Source organism: Mustela nigripes, chromosome 11 (assembly GCF_022355385.1).
Source record: "Mustela nigripes isolate SB6536 chromosome 11, MUSNIG.SB6536, whole genome shotgun sequence".
NCBI classification, from domain to species: Eukaryota; Metazoa; Chordata; class Mammalia; order Carnivora; family Mustelidae; genus Mustela; species Mustela nigripes.
The window spans coordinates 4859746-4881337 of record NC_081567.1 but is presented as its reverse complement, the minus strand read 5'-3'; the positions used below and the strand labels follow the sequence as shown (position 1 = coordinate 4881337).

General features: G+C 42.1%; 1 protein-coding gene across 1 annotated transcript in view; it reads left to right on the top strand.

Moving 5' to 3' along the window:
• The window catches only part of USP42 (ubiquitin specific peptidase 42), a 51435-nt gene that overhangs the window by 19241 nt on the left and 10602 nt on the right, over positions 1-21592 (top strand). Inside the window, exons 4-12 of the mRNA XM_059414393.1 lie at positions 11519-11629; positions 14053-14155; positions 15018-15085; positions 15760-15830; positions 16705-16787; positions 17886-17997; positions 18780-18920; positions 19102-19202; positions 20270-20423. Of these exons, the coding sequence (XP_059270376.1) occupies positions 11519-11629; positions 14053-14155; positions 15018-15085; positions 15760-15830; positions 16705-16787; positions 17886-17997; positions 18780-18920; positions 19102-19202; positions 20270-20423 (944 nt within the window). The remainder of the gene's footprint in view (positions 1-11518; positions 11630-14052; positions 14156-15017; positions 15086-15759; positions 15831-16704; positions 16788-17885; positions 17998-18779; positions 18921-19101; positions 19203-20269; positions 20424-21592) is intronic.

The following is a 21592-nucleotide window of genomic DNA, read 5'->3' as shown; positions in this document are numbered from 1 at the left end:
GTGACGCCTCTTTGTAGTTTTGATTTGCATTTCCCTGATGATGAGCATCTTTTCATGTGTCTGTTGGCCATCTGTATGTCTTCTTTGGAGAAGTGTCTGTTCATGTCTTCCGTCAATCTTTTAATTGGACTATTTGTTTCTTGGGTATTGAGTTTTAGAAGTTTTCTTTCTTTCTTTCTTTTTTTTTTTTAAGATTTTATTTGTCAAGAGAGAGAGTAAAGAACAAGCAGGGGGAGAGGCAGGCAGAGAGAGAAGCAGGCTCCCCTCTGAGCAAGGAGCCCGATGTGAGACCCAATCCCAGGACCCTGGCATCATGACCCGAGCCAAAGGTAGATGCTTAACCGACTGAGCCAGCCAAGCATCCCAAATTTTATAAGTTCTTTATAGATTTTGGATTCTAGTCCCTTATTGGATACATCATTTGCAAATAGCTCCTCTCCTTCTGTAGCTTGGCTTTTAGTTTTGTTGATTGTTTCCTTCATTGTACAGAAGATTTTTATTTTGATGTAATCCCAGTGGCTTATTTTTTGCTTTTGTTTCTCTTGCCTCAGGGTACCTGTCTAGAAAAAAAGTTGCTATAGCCAGTGTCAGAGAAATTACTACCTGTGTCCTCTTCTAGGATTTTTATGGTTTCAGGACTCATATTTAGGTCCTTTATACATTCTGAATTTATTATCACATATGGTATAAGGAAGTGATCTAGTTTCATTCTTTTGCTTGTTGTAGTCATGTTTTCCCAACACCCATTTGTTGAAGAGACCATCTTTTTCCATTCTCTCCTGCTTTGTCAAAGATTAATTGACCATATAGTTGAGGGTCCATTTCCGGGTTCTCCTATTCCATTGATCTATATGTCTATTTTTGTGCTGGGACCATACTGTTCTAATTATTACAGTTTTGTAATGTAACTTGAAGCCTGGAATTGTGATGCCTCCAGCTTTGCTTTTCTTTTTCAAGACTGCTTTGGCTATTCAGTGTCTTCTGTGGTTGCATACAAATTTTAGGATTGTGGATTCTAAATGCTGTAGGTTTCTTTTTCTTTTTTTTTTTTTAGATTTTATTTATTTATTTATTTGACAGGATGAGAGAGATCAGATCACAAGTAATTGGGGGGGGGTGCGGGGAAGCAGAGCTGAGCAGAGGACCCCCCCCCCCCCATGCAGGGCTCATCCCAGGACCCTGAGATCATGACCTGAGCTGAAGACAGATGCTTGACCGACTGAGCCACAGAGGCGCCCCAGAGTCCAGATCTTTCACCTTTTTGGTTAGGTCTTTTTCCTAGGCATCTTGTGATTTTTGGTGCAGTTGTAAATGGGTTTGTTTTCTTAATTTCTCTTTCTGCTTCTTCATTATTGGTGTGTAGAAATGTAGTATGTTCCTGTAGATTGATTTTACGTCCTGCGGCTTTACTGAATTCATGTATCAGTCCTAGCAGTTTTTTGGTGGATGGAGTATTTGGGTTTCCTATATATATAGTATCATGTCATCTGCAAATAGTGAATGTTTTACTTTTTTCCTTACTGATTTGGATGCCTTTTATAAATTCTTTTTGTTGTGTGGTTGCTGTGGCTAGCACTTCTAGTACCGTGTTGAGAGTGGACATCCCTGGCTTATTCCTGACTGTAGAGGAAAAACTCTGTTTTTCCCCACTTATTATGTTGAGTTATGTTCCCTTTAAAGCTACTTTGTCAAAGTGCTTATCATGAATGGATGTTGTACTTTGTCAAATGCTTTTTCTGCCTCTATTGGAATGATCATGTGGTTCTCACCCTTTCTTCTATTGATGTGCTGGATCACACTGATTTGCAAATATTGAGCCACTCTTAAAACCCAGGAATACATCCCACCTGACTGTGGTGAATGAGTCTTTTGATGTGTTGTTGGATTTGGTTTGCTAGTATTTTTCTGAGGATTTTTGCATCTGTGTTCGTTAGAGATACTGGCCTGCCATTCTCTCTTTGAGTGGTGTCTTTATCTGGTTTTGGTATCAGGGCAATGCTGGCTTCATGGAAGGAAAACTTCCAACTTCGTTCTTTTCCTGTGTTTTTGGAATAATTTGAAAAGAATAGGTACTAACTCTTTAAATGTTTGGTAGAATTTGTCTGTGAAGCCATCTGGTCCTGGACTTCTGTTTGGGAGTTTTTCGATTGCGGATTCAATTTCTGTGCTAGTAATAAGTCTGTTCAGCCTTTCTGTTTCTTCTTGATTCCGTTTTGGGAGGTTATTATTTCTAGGAACACATCCAGTTCTTCTAGGTTGTCCAATTTATTGGCAAATAGTTTTTCATAATGTTCTCTTATAATTGTTTATATTTCTGTGTTTTTCCTCTGTCTTTTGTGATTTTATTGATTTGGGTCCTTTTCTTCTCAATAAGTCTAGCTTAGAGGTTTATTAGTTTTACTGATTTTTTTTTTTTTCAAAGAAACAGCTTCTGGTTTCATTGATCTGTTTTATTTTTAGTTTTAGTTTTTATATAATATATTTCTGCTCTAATCTTTATTTTCCTTCCTTCTTCTGGTTTTAGGTTTTGGTCGTGGTTCTTTTTCTAATTCCTGTAGGTGCAGGGATAGGTTATTTATATGAGATTTTTCTTGCTTGAATTAGGTCTTTATTGCTAGAATTTTCCCTCTTAGAACTGCTTTTGCTGTATCCCAGAGGTCTTGAACCATCTTTTTTCATTTTCATTCATTTCTGTTATTTTTAAACTTTTTCTTTTATTTCCTTGATGACCCATTCATTTTTAATAGCATATCATTTACCCACCATGTATTTGTGGTCTTTTCAGATTTTATCTTGTGGTTGACTTTAGTTTCACAGTGTTGTGGTCAGAAAAGATGCATGGTGTAACTTTGGTCTGTTTAAGTTTGCTGAGGCTTATTTTGTGGGCTAATATGTGATTTGTTCCATGTGTTCTATGTGTATTTTGTGTTCCATGTGTATTTTGTTTTAGGATGGAATGTTCTGAATATATCTATTAAATCCATTTGTTCCAGTGTGTCATTCAAAGACATTGTTTCCTTGTTAAAGATCTGTTTAAATGATCTGTTCTTTGATGTAAGTGGGGTGTTAAAGTCTCCTACAATTACTGCTTTATGTTTATTATTTTCTGTTTTATATATTTGGGTGCGCCCATGTTATTTACAATTACTATGTCTTCTTGTTGGATTGTCTGCTTTATTATTACATAGTTTATATATATCTTCTTTGTCTCTTTTTACAGTCCTTGTTTTAACATCCATTTTGTCCGATATAAATATTGCTACTCTGGCTTTCTTTTGACATCCATTTGCGTGATAAATATTTCTCCATCACCCCATTTTCAATCTTTAGGTGTCTTTAGGTCTAAAATGAGTATTTTATAGGCAGCATAAGATGAGTCTTGTTTTTTTATCCATTTTGTCACCCTCTGTTTTTTGATTCAAGTGTTTAGTCCCTTTACATTCAAAGTAATTACTGATAGGTGTGTGTCAATTTTATTGCTTGTTGTTTCTGAAGACTTCCTGATTCTTTCTTGTCTTTCTCTCTTTCATAGTTTTCTGGTTTTCTTTAGTGATATATTTGGATTTTTTTTCTTTATTCTTTGCATAATTATTAGTGGTTTCTGATTTATGATTACATTTAGGTTTGTATATAATGTCTTCTACATATAGCATTCTATATTAAGTGGGTGATTGTTTAAGTTTGAACCCATTCTTACCCCTCCCCACGTTTTAGGTGTATGGTGTCCTCTTTTACATCCTTTTGTTTTGTTAGATCTTTGATTTTTTTATAGAAATATTCATTTTTACTGCTTTTATGTTTCCTAACTTCATATTGTCATTTTTGGTCTTTCTTTTCCACTCAAAGAGTCCCCTTTCAATATTTCTTGCAGGACTGGTTTAGTGGCCACAAACTCCTTTAGTTTTTGTTGGGGAACTCTTTGTTTCTCCTATTCTGAATGATATCCTTGCTGGATAGAGTATTCTCGGCCGCAGGTTTTTCCCATTCAATGCTTTGAATATATTATGCCACCCTTTTCCAGCTTGAAAAATTTCTGCTGAAAAATCTGCTGATAACCTTAAGGGGTTTCCTTTGTATGTAACTGTCTTCTTTTGTCTTGCTGCTTGTAATGTTTTTTCTTTATGACTATATTTTGCCATTTTAATTATAATATGTTTTGGTGTGTATCTGCTTTTGTGGATTTTGTTGGGGGCTCTATGTGCCTCCTAGATCTATCTGTTTACTTCCCCAGATTAGGGAAGTGTTCAGCTATTATTTCTTCATATAAATTCTCTGCCCCCTTTTCTCTCTCTCCTTTTTCTGGGATCCCTATAAATATGAATGTTACTATGTTTGATGGAGTCACTGAGTTCTCCAAGTTCTCAGTTCTCCAAGTCTATTCTTGTTTTCTCTCTTTTGTTCAGCTTGATTACTTTCTATTACTTCGTTTTCTAGGCCATTAATTTGTTCCACTGCCTCTTCTAGCCTGCTGTTCATTCCATTGAGTGTGTTTCTCATTTCATTTATTGAGTCCTTTATCTCTGCTTTTATTCCTTATCTCTATGTTAATGGTCTCACTGATGTCCTCCACTCTTTTCTCAAATCCAGTGAGTATCCTTTGATCATTGCTTTAAATTCTCCATCAGCCATGTTACTTAGAACTGTTTTGCCTAGATCTCTGGCCTATGGCCTTCCTCTTCTTTCATATGATATAAATTCCCCTGTCTTCTCATTTGATCTAAGTCTCTGTGCCTGTTTCTGTGTGTTAGGAAAGTCACTTATGGCTCCTGGTTCTAGAGGGTAAGCTTTATGAAGAAGAGGTCTTGTAATGCCTGTGCCCTGCAGTGTAGTGTCTTCTGGTCCCCAAGGCCCCGTGCTTCTGGGATGTATCCAGTGTGTGCTATGTGCACTCTGCTGTTGTATTTTAGTCCCTTTATTTTTCATCCAGTTGTCTGCAGAGGCTCTCTTTGCCTGTGTTGGGCAGTGTTTCGTCCTGGCTTGACTGTGGCAACTTTTAACTAGCTGTGCTCTGGTCTGCTAGTAAAATGAGACCTGTTACTGCTGCTGCGTGGAACCAAGGCTTCGCAGAACGTCGTGTGCGGAGACAGGTGTTGGCTGGGATTTGGGGCCAGTCTTCTTGGGGAAGGACCTGCTGTAGCGGGACTGAGGCAAGTGTGACTGGGAATGGTGGTTCCAGAGCACAGGGGAGCTTGGCGTTGTTGGTGCTGCGCTGGTTCCCGCAGGTAGCTCTGTGTTTATGCTGAGGTTGGGAGAGGGAAATGGCACCAGCCAGTTCCTTTGTTTCTCATGCGGGGGCCTCCCCGGGAATGCTGTTTTTCTGGAACACTCTTCTTCGAGATGAGCAGCTAACCTCCCCATTGTGTGCCCTAGCTCCTCTTCAGATGGCTGTTTCCATGCTGTGTGTCTGGAGGCTGTTTGCCCTGCCGTTTTTCCAAGAGCAACACCAGTGTCTTCTGAGCTCTACCAGAGCCAAACACTCTGACCTTTAACACTTCAGGCTTTAAGTACTCCTGATTGTAAGAACTCATGAAACTTTGATCCTTTCACTTTCCAAGCCAGTTGCTATGGGGATTCATCTTCCCTGTGCACCGGCCTGTGTGCTGGTTTGTCTTGCACCCTTTTCTGTGACTGCAGCTCCCTCCCCACTGCATTTGCCACATTTTCTCTTCCAGTCTGTATCTGTGCACTTCCTGTCGTCTTCATCTGGCCTCTTCTGTACCTTCCGTTGTGGAGTTTGTTCTGCCAATCCTCAGATCGATTCTAGGATATTTAGGATGATTTGATAGTTATCTTCTTGTGTTCAAGGAACCTAGGCCCCTCCTGCTTGGCCACCATCTTTTCTTCTCTCCTCTAATGTGTAATTATTTTTGTATTTTGTTGAGTTTTATTTGAATATTTATTGAAGGTTTTTGCATATTCATGAGAGATGTTTGTCTATAATTTTCTGGTTTTATACCATTTTTGTTTGGTATCAGGGTAATACTAGTTTTACAAAATGAATTTGGGATATATTAATTCCTGTGTTTTTGAAGAGATTGTATAGTATTGATGAAAATCCTTATTTAAACATTTGGTAGAATTTATCAGTGAAACTGTATTGGCCTGGAGATTTCTTTTTTGTGAGTTTTTAAATTACAGATTCAATTTTTGGTATCTGCAAGGTCTGTATTGTTATCCTTGGTTTTGTTTCTGATATTGGTAATTGCTGTAAATTTCTCTTTCAGCACTTCTTTAGCTGTGTCTTCACATTTTTAATATGTTGTCTTTTCATTTTCATTCACTTCAGTGCATTTTTTAATTTCCCTTGAGACTTATTCTTTGATCCGTGGATTATATAGAAGCAGGTTACTTAGTTTCCAGGTGTTTATTGTTTTTCTTGTTATCTCTCTCTCATCTCTAGTATGATTCCAGTGTGGCAGAAAACACACCTTTTATTATTTCAATTCTCTTAAATTTTTTGACGTTTGTTTTGTGGGCCAGGATATGGTCTATCTTAGTGTATGTTCCACAAATGTTTGAAATGAATTTGTATTCCACTGTTGTGTGAAGTGTTCTGTAAACTGCCCATATCCCATGGGCTGATGATATTGCTCAGTTCTGTACCCTTGTTGATTTTCTAGTTCTTCATTTATTGACAGAAGGGTGTTGAGGTTCCCAGCTGTAATTGTGGATTTCTCTATGTCTGTTTTTAGTTCTGTTAGAATTTGGTTTATGTATATTGCTGCTTTGTTGTTTGGTACAAACACATTTAGTATTGCTACACACACACACACACACACACACACACACGTACATCATGGATATGTAAAAGTCCTTAATAAATATTACAAATAAAACTCAACAAAATACAAAAATAATTACACATCAGAGGAGAGAAGAAAAGATGGGGGCCGAGTAGGAGGGGCCTAGGCTTGCCTCATTCCTTAAATACAGCAAGATAACTATCAATATCTATATATGGATTTTTGATAATGTCCCTATGTCTTGTAGCTTTCTTTCTTCTGAAGTGTGCTTTATCTGCTATTAGTGGAGCTGTTTTTACTTTCTTTGAATTAATGTTTGCATGACGTATCTTTTCTCATCCTTCTTTCAGCCTGCCTATACTGGTAACATTTGCAGTGAGTCTCTTGTAGATATCATATGGTTGAGTCATGTTTTCAATCTACATTGTTAATATGGATTTTTAATTGGTGTATTAGAAAATTCAGCAGATCAGGACTTAAGCCTGGTTTCTTTTCTTTCTTTCTTTCTTTCTTTTCTTTTTTTTTTTTTTTTAAGATTTTATTTACTTACTTTAATAGAGTACAAGTGAGGAGAGGGAGAGGGGTGAGCAGACGCCAGACTAGTGTGGATCCTGATGTGGGGCTCAATCCCACGACCCCAAAATCACAACCTGAGCTAAAACTAAGAGTGATGCTCAACTGATTGAGCCACTCAGGTGCCCCTTCCTTTTCAGTGTTCTAGGGTTTCTTTCTTTCTTTTAAGATTTTATTTATTTATTTGAAAGAGTCAGAGAGACAAGAGAGGGAACACAAGCAAGGGGAGTGTGAGAGGGAGAAGCAGGCTTCCTGGCGAGCAGGGAGCCTGATGCAGGGTTCAATCCCAGGACCCCGGGATCATGCCCTGGGCTGAAGACAGATGCCTGACTGACTGAGCCACCCAGGTGTCCCTAGGGTTTCTTTTTAAAACAAATCATTTCCTTCTTGTTGAGAGATAGAGCTTCCCTTAGTCATTCTTTTAGGGTATGTCTACTGGTGACAAATTTTCCTAGTTTTGCTTCATCTGAAGAGGTCTTGATTTTGCCTTCATTCCTGAAGAGTATTTCCACTGTGCATAGGATTCTGGCTTGACAGTCATTTTCTTTCAGACCTTGAAAATTGTTTTGCCACTTCCTCTGGCTTCCATGGTTTTTGATCTGAAATCTTCTCTCGTTTTTTCTTTTCTTTAGTTCATACACTTTCTTCATTTCTTCTAATACTTTTTCAGCCCATCTTAGTTTCTCCTTTCCTTCTGGGACTCTGCTGACAGGTGTGATAGATGTTTTGTTAGAGTCCCATAGGTCCCTGGTGCCCTGTTCATTTTCCCTCTGTTTTCTCTCTGTTGTTCAGAGTACGCAATTTCTGTTGTTCTGTCTTCATGTTTACTGTGCCTTTCTTCTGTAATCTCTATTCTTCTGTCTAGCTTATGCACTGAGCTTATTTTGATTATTGTATTTTTTATTTCTAGTGTTCCCATTTGGGTTTTTTTTTTTTTTAATCTCCTGTTTCTTTGCTGAGTCTCTCTATGTTTTTCATTCGTTTCTAGTGTGTTCATAACTATCTGTTGAGCCGTTTTTATCATGGCTTTTAAAAATTCTTTGTTAGATAATTCTAACATTTCTGTCTGTCATCTTAGTGTTGGCCTGTCTCTCTCTATTTTTTTTAAAGATTGTATTTATTTATTTGACAGACAGAGATCACAAATAGAGAGGCAGGCAGAGAGAGGGGGGGGGGGAAGCAGGCTCCCTGCTGAGCAGAGAGCCCAATGTGGGACTCGATCCCAGGACCTTGAGATCATGCCCTGAGCCGACGGCAGAGGCTTAACCCACTGAGCCACCCAGGCGCCCCTTTTGTTGCCCTTTATTTGTTGTCTTTTTTCACCCCAGTTGAGAAATTCTTGGTGTGATGAGTGATTTTCAGTTGAAATCTGGATATTTTAGTGTTAGAAGTTTTATGTGAGTATTATCTGATGATTGTTTTAGCTGGCTTTCTGTGATACTGCTCTGGCAGAGGAGATTGTATTAGATTGAGGTAGAAGTCCAGCTTCCCTCCTCAGTCTCCATTGACACTCACGGATGAGGCAGGGGGTTGGGGCTCCTCATTCCTGCTCTCCATGGTCTCCACTGACACCGCAGTGGCTTTGTACTACAGGGTGATGGTGAGAGTCCTGATTCTGAAATTACCCCAGCAGAGAATTGGGGGGAGTCGTCCTTACTAGCAGGCGGTAGGGTAGAAGTCCAGGCTCCTGACTTGATCTTGACTGTGGGATGGGGTGGGTGGTGTGTTGCCACCCAGCGTGGATGAAAGTCCCATCTCCTAATCCATCTTCTCTAACACGGCTCTAGTGGGTGGCTTGGTCTGCCTCATTACAGCCTGGCAAGTGGAAGTTTAGGCTGCCCGGTTGGCCTTTGCTGACCTAGGGGTCGGTGGGGGTGGGTCATAGTTTTTCTGAAGCTTATAGCCAGTGGTATAGAGAATTACTATCTAAAAGTTTTCTGTCTTGCCATGTTCCCTTATCTTGGTCTTTTGGCTAGCAAGAGCAGGCTTTCACTGGGGCTTTGTCCCGTTTGGTGTTTCCAGGTTCTTGGCTTCTTTGGCTCTGGACTATATGAGGTGCAAAGAAAACCCAGGGAACTCACCACAGTGTCATCCCTTGGGTTCCAGAGTTGTTGGGTTGTCTTTTACTCTTACCTTGCACAGCGTTCTTATGTGTGCTTTACATATGGGGTCCAAGGCTTTTTTACTTAGTGGAAGGAATAAGGAAAGGAACTTCTACATCATCTTCCCAGAAGTGAAAGTCTTGTCTTTGTTTTCGAAAGATGTTTTTATCGGGTATGGAACTCTGTGTTGACATTTTTATTCTAAAACCCCAAAGATGTGACTGCATTGTCTCGTGTTGTTTCTGACAAGAAGTCTGTTGTCAGTTTTACCTTTGTTTCTATGTATATGTTTTTATTACTAACTGCTTTTTAAAAAAGATTTTATTTATTTATTTGACAGAGATCACAAGTAGGCAGAGAGGCAGGCAGAGAGAGATGGGGGAAGCAGGCTCCCTGCTGAGCAGAGAGCCCGATTTGGGGCTGGATCCCAGGACCCTGGGATCATGACAGGAGCCGAAGGCAGAGGCTTAATCCACTGAACCACCCAGGCGCCCTTACTTACTGGTTTTATGATGCTCTCTTTATCTCTGTTCTCAGCAGTCTGACTGAGTGATTCTTGTCTTCTGTTTGGGATTTGTTGAGGTTCTTAAATCTGTCAGTATACTGTTTCAAATTTGTGTGGCTTTTAGTCATTAAAAAAACTTTTATGCTTGTAACTGGAGCACCATTATTAACCTTTTCCGGTGTATAGTTCTATGAATTTTAACACAGGTCTAGATTCATGCACACCCCCACCTCCTCAGGACACAAAACTGTAGAATCACTCTAAAAGTCTCCTTGCGCACTCTGTACAGTCATTATTTCCTGAGATATTTGTTCTGTCTCTTCAGACTCCAATTACATGTGTGTTAAGGGACTAACTTGGAGTCCCGCTGCTCACTGATAAGCATATCTGTTGTTGTTGTTGTTGTTTTGTGTTTGTGTGTGTATGATTCATTATGGAAGATTTCTTTTGCTAAGTCTTCAAGTTCACTGATCTTTTCTCCCCTCCTGTCTAATCTATTGTTAATCTTGCCTGGTGTGTTTTTCATCTCAGAGATTCTACTTTTCACCTGTAAAATACGTTTGACTCTGTTTCCATGACTCTCCCTAACATGCTCTTATTCTCTTCTACCTCCTTAAACATGTGATTGATTATATGTACAATGTCTTTTTAAAATGTCATTGTCTTTTGATTCTATTATTTGTACCATTTCTGGGTCTGTTTCTATTTATTTTCTCCTTGTTGTTGGTCATTCCTGCATCTTTGTATGCCTTGTGGTCTTTGATTAGAACTTTATGTTTTGGGGTGCTGGAGGGTTTTTTTAAATCCCTATAAATATTTTTGAGCTTTATTCTGGGACACAGTTATATCATTTGGAAATGGTTTGTGCCTTTCAGTGCTTTTAAAGCTTTGTTAGGCAGGTTCTGAGCGGTCTTTAGTTTAAGGCAGAGTTTCTCAATCTCAGCACTATTGATGTTCAGAGCCAGATAATGCTTTGTTGTGGGGGCTGGCCTGGGCTTCTTGTAGGATGTTTAGCGGCATTTGTGGCCTCTGCTCACAGGATACCAGTAGAACCAGTTAGTCGTGAGCTAAAATTGTTTTTCACATTTTTCTAAAGTTGTAAAAAGGAAGAAGACGACGACTTTGCAGCAGAGACCCCATATGTGGCCAACAAGACCAGAATATATATGGAGAGGCTTTCAGACTCTTGTAGAGTGACATTTTTTTTTTTTTAAACTCTTTGAGACAAATGCTAGTATAAGAGAAAACTTCTTTTTCCAGTAGAAAGAGTAGTTAAGAGCACAGGTTTTGAATATGAAGGAAATATTTGAGTCCAGGATGTGTCTTCCACTTAGTACTATTTGACATTGGGCAAAATTTTAACTCTCTGAGCCTCAGTTTATTCTCTTATAAAACCAGTATGAACCAGTACATACTTATCACTTGGGTTTGTTGGAGAATTAAATGAGAATGAATGAAAGTACATAGCTCAAGGCGTGACCTGCAGTAGCTGTAATTACTTCACTTCAGGCGTGGGGCCCGTATTTAAAATATTCTGTGATGTCTGTATGGAGTCCTATTTTGCTAATTTCGTGGATTGTGGTCTTATCTTTCAGGTCATGCAGAAGGATTTTGTATGATGTGTACAATGCAAGCACATATCACCCAGGCGCTCAGTAATCCTGGGGATGTTATTAAGCCGATGTTCGTCATTAATGAGATGCGGCGTAAGTATCACCTGTAGTAGTTTATGTTAGTATTTATTAGGTAATTGGTCTTAATGGCCTAACTGGTAAAAGATGAGCTCCTGGTATATTATGGAAAACCAACGTGTTTTATCATATGTGGGTATGGGTTTAATTAGTAACAAGTCTTTAGTAAAACATGTAGTATAGAAACACACTTTGAAACCACAAAAGATAACAGTGTAATAAGGTATTCGGTTTAATATAAGCAAATTAATTAATTTTTTTTTTAAGTAGGCTCCACGCCCAGTATGGAGCCCAACATGGGGCTCAAACTCACGACTGTGAGAGCAAGACCTGAGCCAAGATCAGGAGTCAGACACTCAACTGACAGAGCACCCAGGCGCCCCGCAAATTTAAAAATTTTAAAAACTCACTTTGTTAATAAAATCATTGATAAATTTTACAGTGATTTCCATGCTCCAGATATTTGGATTACTATGCTGAGTTATATTATAATAATATTGTTATATATTATTATAGTATAATATATATAAATAATATTATAATACTGTCCTACAGGTATCGTTTCTTTTTTTTTTTTTTTAAAGATTTTATTTATTTGACAGAGACAGAGATCACAAGTAGGCAGAGAGGCAGGCAGCGAGAGACAAAGGGGAAGCAGGCTCCCCGCTGAGCAGAGAGCCCAAAGTGGGGCTTGATCCCAGGACCCCGATATCATGACATGGGCCACCATGTACCCCTTGTCCCACAGGTTTCTTTAAATAGTTTTGAATTGGTTTTAATTCAGTGAATGAGTCTTATGCTATGTATAGCATCAGATATTATCAAACTGAAATTAATTATACTCTTAAAGCAACATTTAAACTCGTAACAGCAAATTTGTGGATAAATTTCACTTTTTCTATTCCATTTTTAAATGACTTGAAAATTTTCTTTTGCATTATAACGACCCCGATAGGGTATGTGAACTGCTTTAATGCACTCTTTGTGTGTTTTTGTAATAAACTTTTACATCATCTTAATTGAGTTAGAAGGAAAAAATGTGTGCAAATAAAAAAGAAACTCTAACTGTTAATCTGGAATCTAGCGGGGTAATTACAGGGCTGGATAATTATACAGCAACAATCTATAATCCTTTTGCCTAAAAAGCTGCTGAAGTTTAAGAGGTGTTCTATTGGCCCTCGGTAGTATTAACAGGTCGGAGGAGACAACACACACATTTTATTTTTTTAAGATTTTATTTATTTGTCAGAAAGAACAAGCACAAGCAGGGGGAGCAGCAGGCAGAGAGAAAAGCAGCCTCCCCGCTGAGCAGGGAGCCTGATGCAGAACTCTATCCCAGGGCCCTGGGATCATGATCTGAGCCGAAGGCAGACTCTTCACCGACTGAGCCACCCAGGCTTCCCAGCACAAACATTTTTTTAAACAGTTTTGGATCCTGGCAGAATTTCAGCCAGGGGAAATTTTGTTTGTTTAATTTTGTATATATAAAGAATGATTAATTATTTTTAAACCTAGACTTTAAGAAAAGGTCATTGCTGTTTGTGTGCATGTGTATTCACGAACTCACATAACCCTCGCAATCTCACAATGAGATTGCCATTTTTGTAGGCAGAACTGGCAGTTTCATATGGCTCAAGCTAATATATGTTTCTGTATATTCATGTATAGAAATTGGTCTGTTCATGTTTTAGTGTGACATGGTCTAGGCACTTGTTTTTTATTCTCATTTTGTCTTGTAGCCATTTAGTCCATTAGAAACCAGGCTGCTGGGCACCTGGTTGGCTCAGCTGGTTAAGCAACTGCCTTGGGCTCAGGTCATGATCCTGGAGTCCCGGGATCAAGTCCTGCATCGGGCTCCCAGCTTCATGGGGAGTCTGCTTGTCCCTCTGACTTTCTCCCCTCTCGTGCTTTCTCTCTGTCTCTGTCTCAAATAAATAAATAAAATCTCTTAAAAAAAAGAAAAAGAAGGAAAGAAAGAAACAAGGCTGCAAAGATTCTGAGGACACAGTGTGTTCTGTGGGTTGTTGAGACAGAACCAAGATGCACTCAGACAGTTATGTTTGCTGTGGAGTCTCTTAGGGAGACCTGGCACTGAATTTAAGATTGTGTGCACTAACATCTCATCTCAAACAAACGTTAACGTTTTGCACAAAGTTTTGAGACAATGCAGCTGAAGTTGAATTTATTCAAGTATAGTTTTGTTAGCTGCAGACCTGGAGCCTCTGGGCTCTCTGCAGCTCTAGGCCACGTGTAATAATAATGGTCTATGGGGCATGGGCCTTGCTGTTCTCAGGGTAGTGTGTGTGAGTGCTGCGTCCTCATAAAATAGTCACCTGCTTCCTAGCTGACAGATGGCCATTAGGGGGAATGTCTGGGGGGGTACAGCTGGGGCGTATCCTGTGTGAAGATAAAACTTTGTCTTTACTGAAACTTCACAGGTATAGCTAGGCACTTCCGCTTTGGAAACCAAGAAGATGCCCACGAATTCCTTCAGTACACTGTTGATGCTATGCAAAAAGCATGCTTGAATGGCAGCAATAAGTGAGTACAGCGAAGCATCGGTCACGTCTTCCCTTGGCATCGCTGGCTCACTGGAGTTCAGTTGTGCCTTTTACATGAATGTCCCGAGCTCTGTGTTTGCTTCCCTTTGACTTTGCACTGCCTCTTCCTCAAGCGATTGCCATCATTTTAAAATGATGGAAAAATTTTAAGGATATGCTTACTGTAACAGTGTGGATTTAATTACGGAAGTCAGGAATTGGGGGTCGATTTTGCCCTTACTCCGTTTCTCAGCATCAGCATCCCTTTGCAGATCTAAAACTATCCACTTTTCTTTTCTGGCATGCTTTCTGCTCCTCTCCAGCCTCTGAAATCTTTGTGTGTACCCTGCATTTTTCTTACGCTGGTCAGTTACCAATTCTTACATTTTCTTCCTTAAAATCTAAATGTAGACTCAAGAGGAAGATTGCAAGTACAACTAGATACCAAATCCTAACCCACCTGCATTTCCCGAACACACCTGGTAGGTCTCCTGTTCCGCTCCCACCGCTGCTGTCCCTTGGCTGGGCTCTGCTCACTTGGATGACAGACCCCAGGGCAGAGGAGAACGCCCTGCGCTCCCTGCCTTCAGCAGCTGGTCCACACGTCCAGTGTCACAGCCTTGCTGCTCGCTTCCCGGCCAAATTCCTGCCTCAGTGTCAGCTCCCTTCTCAGTACTGTCCTGTCTCTTTCTGCCTCTCCCCAAACCCTCACTGTGAGGGTCCAGGTGAGATGACTCTCTGGCTGCCAAGCATACTGCTGTCTTTTTATTTCGTGCCTTCCTATTTGAATTCTTGTTCTTTAGAGATGTCACAGCATCTGTAATTATTGTAGAACTCGTCTCATGTCACCGTTTATTTTTCAGATTAGACAGACACACCCAGGCTACCACCCTCGTTTGTCAGATATTTGGAGGATACCTAAGATCGAGAGGTAAAGTTTTATTTAAGGTTGATAAAGAGGTACATGCACGTGGTTAAAGAAGTGCAGTAGGAAAGGGTTAGCAATGGACAGTGTGTCTCCTTCCCCCCAGTTTAGAATATAGCCTTCCAGTACTTTCCTATGCACGAGCAGACTGAGAGTGTCTTAGATGGATCTCTTCCCTTTTTCTCTTACCATGAGAAATCTTTTTACATCTCGGTACATGCAGGTAACACGGTCTCTCACTGCTGAAGTAGAATTCCATTCACTTAAGTCCCCTAACAATGGATTTTGAAGCTGTTTGTAATTCTTCGGTGTTATACCATTAGTCATTCATGGAACATTCTTCTACAATGCCTTTCTGTTCACGGAGAAGTGTCTAAGTAGGATGAGTTCTTAGTTAGTAGAATTTCTGCATTGAAGGGTGGTGTGTGTATTTTAAATTCTGATACTCCAGATCGTTCTTCCAAGAGGTTCTACCCGTTCGCATTCCAGCCGGCAGCACCCGGGGGCTGCACCCTCGACACCTTGGCTCACACTGTGGTTCATATTAACACTCTTGTGCAGTCTGAAAAATGTACTTTAAGTTTATTTGAAAATCATATTTTTGTGTTCTTTTGTGTCAGTAGTTGGTATCGCCATAAGGGTTACACTTTGCTAATTCTTTGCATTTTATTTTATTTCAGTCAAGTGTTTAAATTGCAAAGGTGTCTCGGATACGTTCGACCCATATCTCGATATAACGTTGGAGATAAAGGTACGTTTGCTAGCTGTGGTGGTGAGGTTAGAAAAAAACAGACTTCGTGTGACTTTATCTGTGGTTCATTTATAACTTCACTACACTTGCTAGAGAGTACGAATTGAAACTGTTCATATGCCGAGACTGGATTTAGAGGAAATAATGTAAGGTTTGTAGCAGGGAACGTAGGGACTTTTCTTGCCCTTTGACTTTTCACTCATTTGTGATAAAATCAGAATTTGTTGCCTGCATTAGCTTAATTTAGATGATTGTCACTGTTGAGAAACTCCTTTGTTTCTTGCGTTCTCTAAGCTCCTATTTTCTGTTAATCTCTTGCTTTTCCGATTACAAATGTAATATGTGCTTAGGATGGAAATGAGGAACCTTGCAGATGTGTAGAGGGTCCCGTCCCTCCGGATGAACCCTTAACAATCTGATATAAACTGTTCTAGAACCTATTATTTACCGACTCTAACAACACAATTACACCTTAGGCCTGTTCGGCCACTGGCCACCTTCATGTACTTCCGTTTAGCGGCCTCTCCAAGGGCATGTGCCTTGGGGGTGCCGCGGCCCCCTGAGCATGGGCACCACCAGGCGCAGGCCCTCTTCCTTGCTGGTGTGTGTGGGTTTTTTTTTTTCCTGTTTTATGCTCTTTGGAATAACACTGCAGCAAGCAGCTTCTTCACACGTCGTTCACTTTGATGTGCGCGGCGTTTAACAAAGGGAGAGTCATGGGATGGGTACACGTATAAAAGTCCATGTCTAATAAAAGAGAAATTTCTACATATAAATTCACATTGGCTTTTAGACCTTTGAGTCGTGTTTTTTCTTCCTTCTGTCGAGTGGCAGTGAGCGGTCCCGTGTGCTGATGCTGTTCTTCTCTTCCCAGGCCGCTCAGAGCGTGAACAAGGCGTTGGAGCAGTTTGTGAAGCCGGAGCAGCTCGATGGGGAAAACTCTTACAAGTGCAGCAAGTACGCGGGTGTGGCGGCGGGGCGGCTCGCGGTGCGGATGGGGGAGCCCTCTTAGCTGCCGTGCTGTCTAGGAGGACGTCGGGTCTCCGCGCTCCCGGGGCTGGAGTGCTCAGTGTCTGCCTGCACCTCTGCCCCCGGGAGGGCCCGTGCCCCACGACCGGGCGGGTTTGCGGGGGGCCGTCTACGGTAGCTGCTCGGCCTGGTGCGGCCTGGTGCGGCCCGGCTGACGCGTCTGTGGTGCTCGGCATTTTCGTGGACTCCTTGTTAGAGGCGCCGGTGGAGTGGGGCTCGGCTTCTCTGAGAGAGCAGTTAAGGCTCTTGCTCTCTCCTCTGCTTCTCACCCAGGATTCAGGGTGGTAACTGCTGGAAACGTCCAGTGTTGAGGATTCATTGCTGTGTTGCCCTGTGAAGTCAGGAGAGCCTCTATTTGAAGAAAGTCCTGTTTCACATGTTTCAGTAGATTTTCATTTTTTTAGAAGCTGGTACTATGGGTGATCGTTACCAAACACTCACGTTTTGGGGGGAAAGTTCCCACAGCCACAGGCACTTCTCCTATTCTGAGTTCCACGGATGTTCAGTTTGAGTTGAGAGAATTCTGTATTTAACCCAATTTTAAAATTATCAGTGTCTCTGGGGCTTCTCAGAATCTGTCCTAGGCTTCCTTTTTTCTTTCATGCTAATTGAACAGTCGCCCCCTGTCGTAAATTAGTGTTTTTTTTTTTTTAAATATTTAAAAAAAAAATTTATTTGACAGAAATCACAAGTAGGCAGCGAGGCAGGCAGAGAGAGGGGAGGAAGCAGGCTCCCTGCTGAGCAGAGAGCCCAATGCGGGACTTGATCCCAAGACCCTGGGATCATGTCCCTGGGATCAAGACCCTGGGACCTGAGCTGAAGACAGAGGCTTAACCCACTGAGCCACCCAGGTGCCCCAAATTATAGTGTTTTCACTGTTGGCTGAGAGGAGGGCTGGTATTTTTTACTAGTAGCTTTCTTTTGGTTTGTTGGGAAATGTTTCAGAAAAACAACAAGGGAAAGACTTAAAAAATACATCTGTACTTACACACATCTTCTTAATCCTTTGTTTCTGTTTATTTCAAGGTGTAAAAAGATGGTTCCAGCTTCAAAGAGGTTCACTATACACAGATCCTCTAATGTTCTTACACTTTCTCTGAAACGTTTTGCAAATTTTACTGGTGGAAAAATTGCTAAGGTAGGTAGATAATATTAATAACCTTTTATGTGCTCTTTGTCAAGGCTTATATGTCAGTAGCTATCAAGGGTTATATGCGACCTAACTGAACAGTTTGTTACCTTGATTTCCTGGGTTCTAGTACTTACTGGGGAGAAACGTGTCTGAGCATTGAGCTGGTGTAGTGTGCCGTGTGCGTTCTTGAGTGCAGTTTCTCTGTCCTGGTTGGACTCTACTGATGACAGAATTGGTAACTGCGGTCTGCACTTGGGCATCGTGGTCAGGGAAAGCGGGAGACACAGGGAGAGCCGGTGTCATTCGCAGTCCAAAGAGGGCGGCCCTGCGGGATCTCACACTCTTGTCAGAGTTGGCTTTCTTTGTCGAGGTTTTCTCAGGGTAGCACACTGAATTTTCATATTTTCTTTCCACTTCCTGAAGACTGGATGTATCAGAAATCAGAAGTATGCAAGAGATCTAAACAGTCCCTTCCCAAAGTAGTAAAGCCACGTGCGACCGACGTCCAGAATTAGCGTTCCATCCCGTGGCCAATTCAGAGGGTTTGCTTAATGCAGAGCCGTGTCTGCTTCAGGGAAATCAGGAAGGCGGGGAGCACATGAAGGACGTGCGGGCTCAGGGTGGCTCCAGGCTGACTGTGCCTTTTGAAGTGTGGTTCAGCGTGTTAGGTTTCTGCTGGAACATTCGAGGGCACAGAGCCCGGTGGCGTGTGGACCTCCGTGGGGATATGCGGAATGATCTGGGCCTTCAGAAGCGGCATTCCTGAGCCTCTCCCTGTTTCTGTGCAGGATGTGAAATACCCTGAATATCTTGATATCCGACCGTACATGTCTCAGCCGAATGGAGAACCGATCATCTATGTTCTGTACGCAGTGCTGGTGCACACGGGCTTTAACTGCCATGCCGGCCACTACTTCTGCTACATCAAAGTAAGCCATGCAGGTTTTGCTGTCTTAAAATAGACTCTAAGGTAGCACTGGCTCTTGGGGGGCAAGGTGGGGCTTTGCCAATGAAAATACGAAGACCCATTTTTCTTACTTTCCTGTTTGGTTGGTGTTCCGTCTTCATGCGATCGTATCTAATTCCTCCTTTGTTGCCTTTCTCTTGCAGGCGAGCAATGGCCTCTGGTACCAAATGAATGACTCCATTGTATCTACCAGTGATATTAGATCGGTACTCAGTCAGCAAGCTTACGTTCTCTTTTATATCAGGTACCGGCAGGAAAACGGATTTTCACATTTTCTGTTGTGTCCTTTCTCTTTATCTCAACAGCATATTTAAATTCCATATTTGGTTATTGAAATATCAGCTGACTGGGGCCAGCAGAGTAAGGGAGGTAGTTTTTGGATGTGGATTAGGATTTAGCTTCCAACCCCGTGGCCAGCTGATAGGGAAGCACGCAGAGAAGGTGCCCAGTGATGGTGGAGGAGGGCGGGCTGCCGCGGGCAGCACCTGGTAGGAGCCTGGGGCCAGGGAGGCAGGGTGTGGAGGCCTCAGGAAGGGGCCTCTGAGGACCTGCGTGGGGTTACCTCTCAACCACTGGGCGTAGGCAGCTAGCCACGTTCCTGGCCGGGCCTGGCCGGGCACCGGCTCACTGCTCCCTGTTGCTGCTGCACGCTCTGTCTCACTAATTCCATTTCTGGAAGTGCATGGTCTTAGGAAAACTCTGATGTGTGCTCTGAGGTGTTCATTTATAGTAGCTGAAAATTAAGAACAAATTAAGGAGAATGAGTGTGTACATTGTAGTATATCCATGTGTTGGACTATTATGCAGCTGTTAAAAATCATTTTTATGATGACCCTTTTTTTCTCAAAGTGACACAAGAGAGTGTTCTATATATATGGAGAAAAAGCAGTTTGAAATCTTTCACAGTGGAATTGAAAAAAAAAGTACAGGCTAAAGCCTGGAGGATATTCCAGTAAATCGGAACAGTAGAAGCCTCTCCTGGGTGTGATGAGGCATAGTATTTGTGTGTTTCACTCCTGGATACAGACTTTCTGTAAGAGCATGTACTTACATTTAGAAAAATAAAAGTAAACAGAAAAGAATTGCTTTCAGGTAGTGGCATCTCTGGAACACACAATCAAAAATACCACTTGCACGGTTACCTTTGTGCCTCCCCGTGGGGGCACCTGCCACTAACCTTGACCCAGAAGGGATCCTGTGCGAAACTCCATGCGCTGCAGCTTCTTGTTCTGGTCTCTGGGGGGCTCCAGGTGAATCTCTCCTAAGAACGTGCCCTGTGAAGCCTTAACCGCTGTCCCTCTCTGTCCCCAGGTCCCACGATGTGAAAAATGGAGGTGAACTCACTCATTCCACTCACAGCCCCGGCCAGTCCTCACCCCGACCTGTGATCAGCCAACGTGTTGTCAACAACAAGCAGGCTGCGTCAGGGTTTATCGGACCACAGCTCCCCTCTCACATGATAAAGGTAACATTCCAGAGGTGGGATGTAATCTCTGTGGCAACTTGGGTGTTGTTCAGAGCCTCCGGTCAGCGCTGCAGGAGCCACCGTGTCCTCGTAGCACCGAATGCCTTGTCAAAAAAGTTCATACAAGCCATCGATTATAAAATATTTCAAATATGCAGAATATCTCCGGGTATGACTGTAACAAACAAGAAAAAGGTCTGGGTGTGGGTGTAGATTTAAGCGCAAGAGCGTAAGCGAGAGAGCACAAGAGCACAGGAAGAGGGAGAAGCCGATTCGCCGCTGAGCAGGGAGCCCGACGTGGGCCTTGATCCGAGGACCCCAGGATCATGATGTGAGATGAAGGCAGCTGCTTACCTGACTGAGACACCCGGGCGCCCCAACACTAGGGATTTTAGCTCTCACTTTGGACTTTTTCATTCAGAGTGGACTTAATATTTGGGGATTCTTTTGTTGTTGTTGTTGTTGTTTTTTCTTAAGATTTTATTTATTAACAGAGAGAGAGAGCGAGAGAGGGAATACAAGCAGCAGGAGTGGGAGAGGGAGAAGCAGGCTTCCCGCTGAGCAGGGAGCCTGATGTGGGGCTCAATCCCAGGACCCTGGGATCAGGACCTGAGCTGAAGGTAGAGGCTTAATGACTGAGCCATCCAGGCGCCCCAATATTTGGGGATTCTTGATGAATGCTAGAAACAGGAAAGCGACTCACAAAAAGTTTATTTTCAGTGTATCCATGTAGCCCTTTCAGGAGTGTGGTGTGTCCTGTCGGCCGTCCAGCGGCTCAGACGCACCCCCTGGTGGTCAGTGCCTGTATCAGTGACACACAGACCTTCAGGAGGGAAGGCCTGGCGTTTGCTGGCCTGATGCAGTGATTATGGTCACCGTCTGTGTGTGGAAGCAACCCCCACCAATACCATAGTGCTGTGACAGCCTTTCCACTCGAGTGTGATTTGTTTGAGTCAGCAGATGGTCTAGTTGTGTACTGTATTTTATGGACATGGGATAGTGTTTGGATTGTAGCCAGAGTCACAAATCCAGTGCCTCTTGGAGCTGGGCGGGAGCTGGGCTCTGCCTCGGCTCAGCTTAATAGTGACGCCAGCACCCCGGTCAGCTAGAAGCACGAGCGCTGGGTGGAGGGGTGGCGAATACTGATTCTTTTCCAAGTTTCTTGTTTT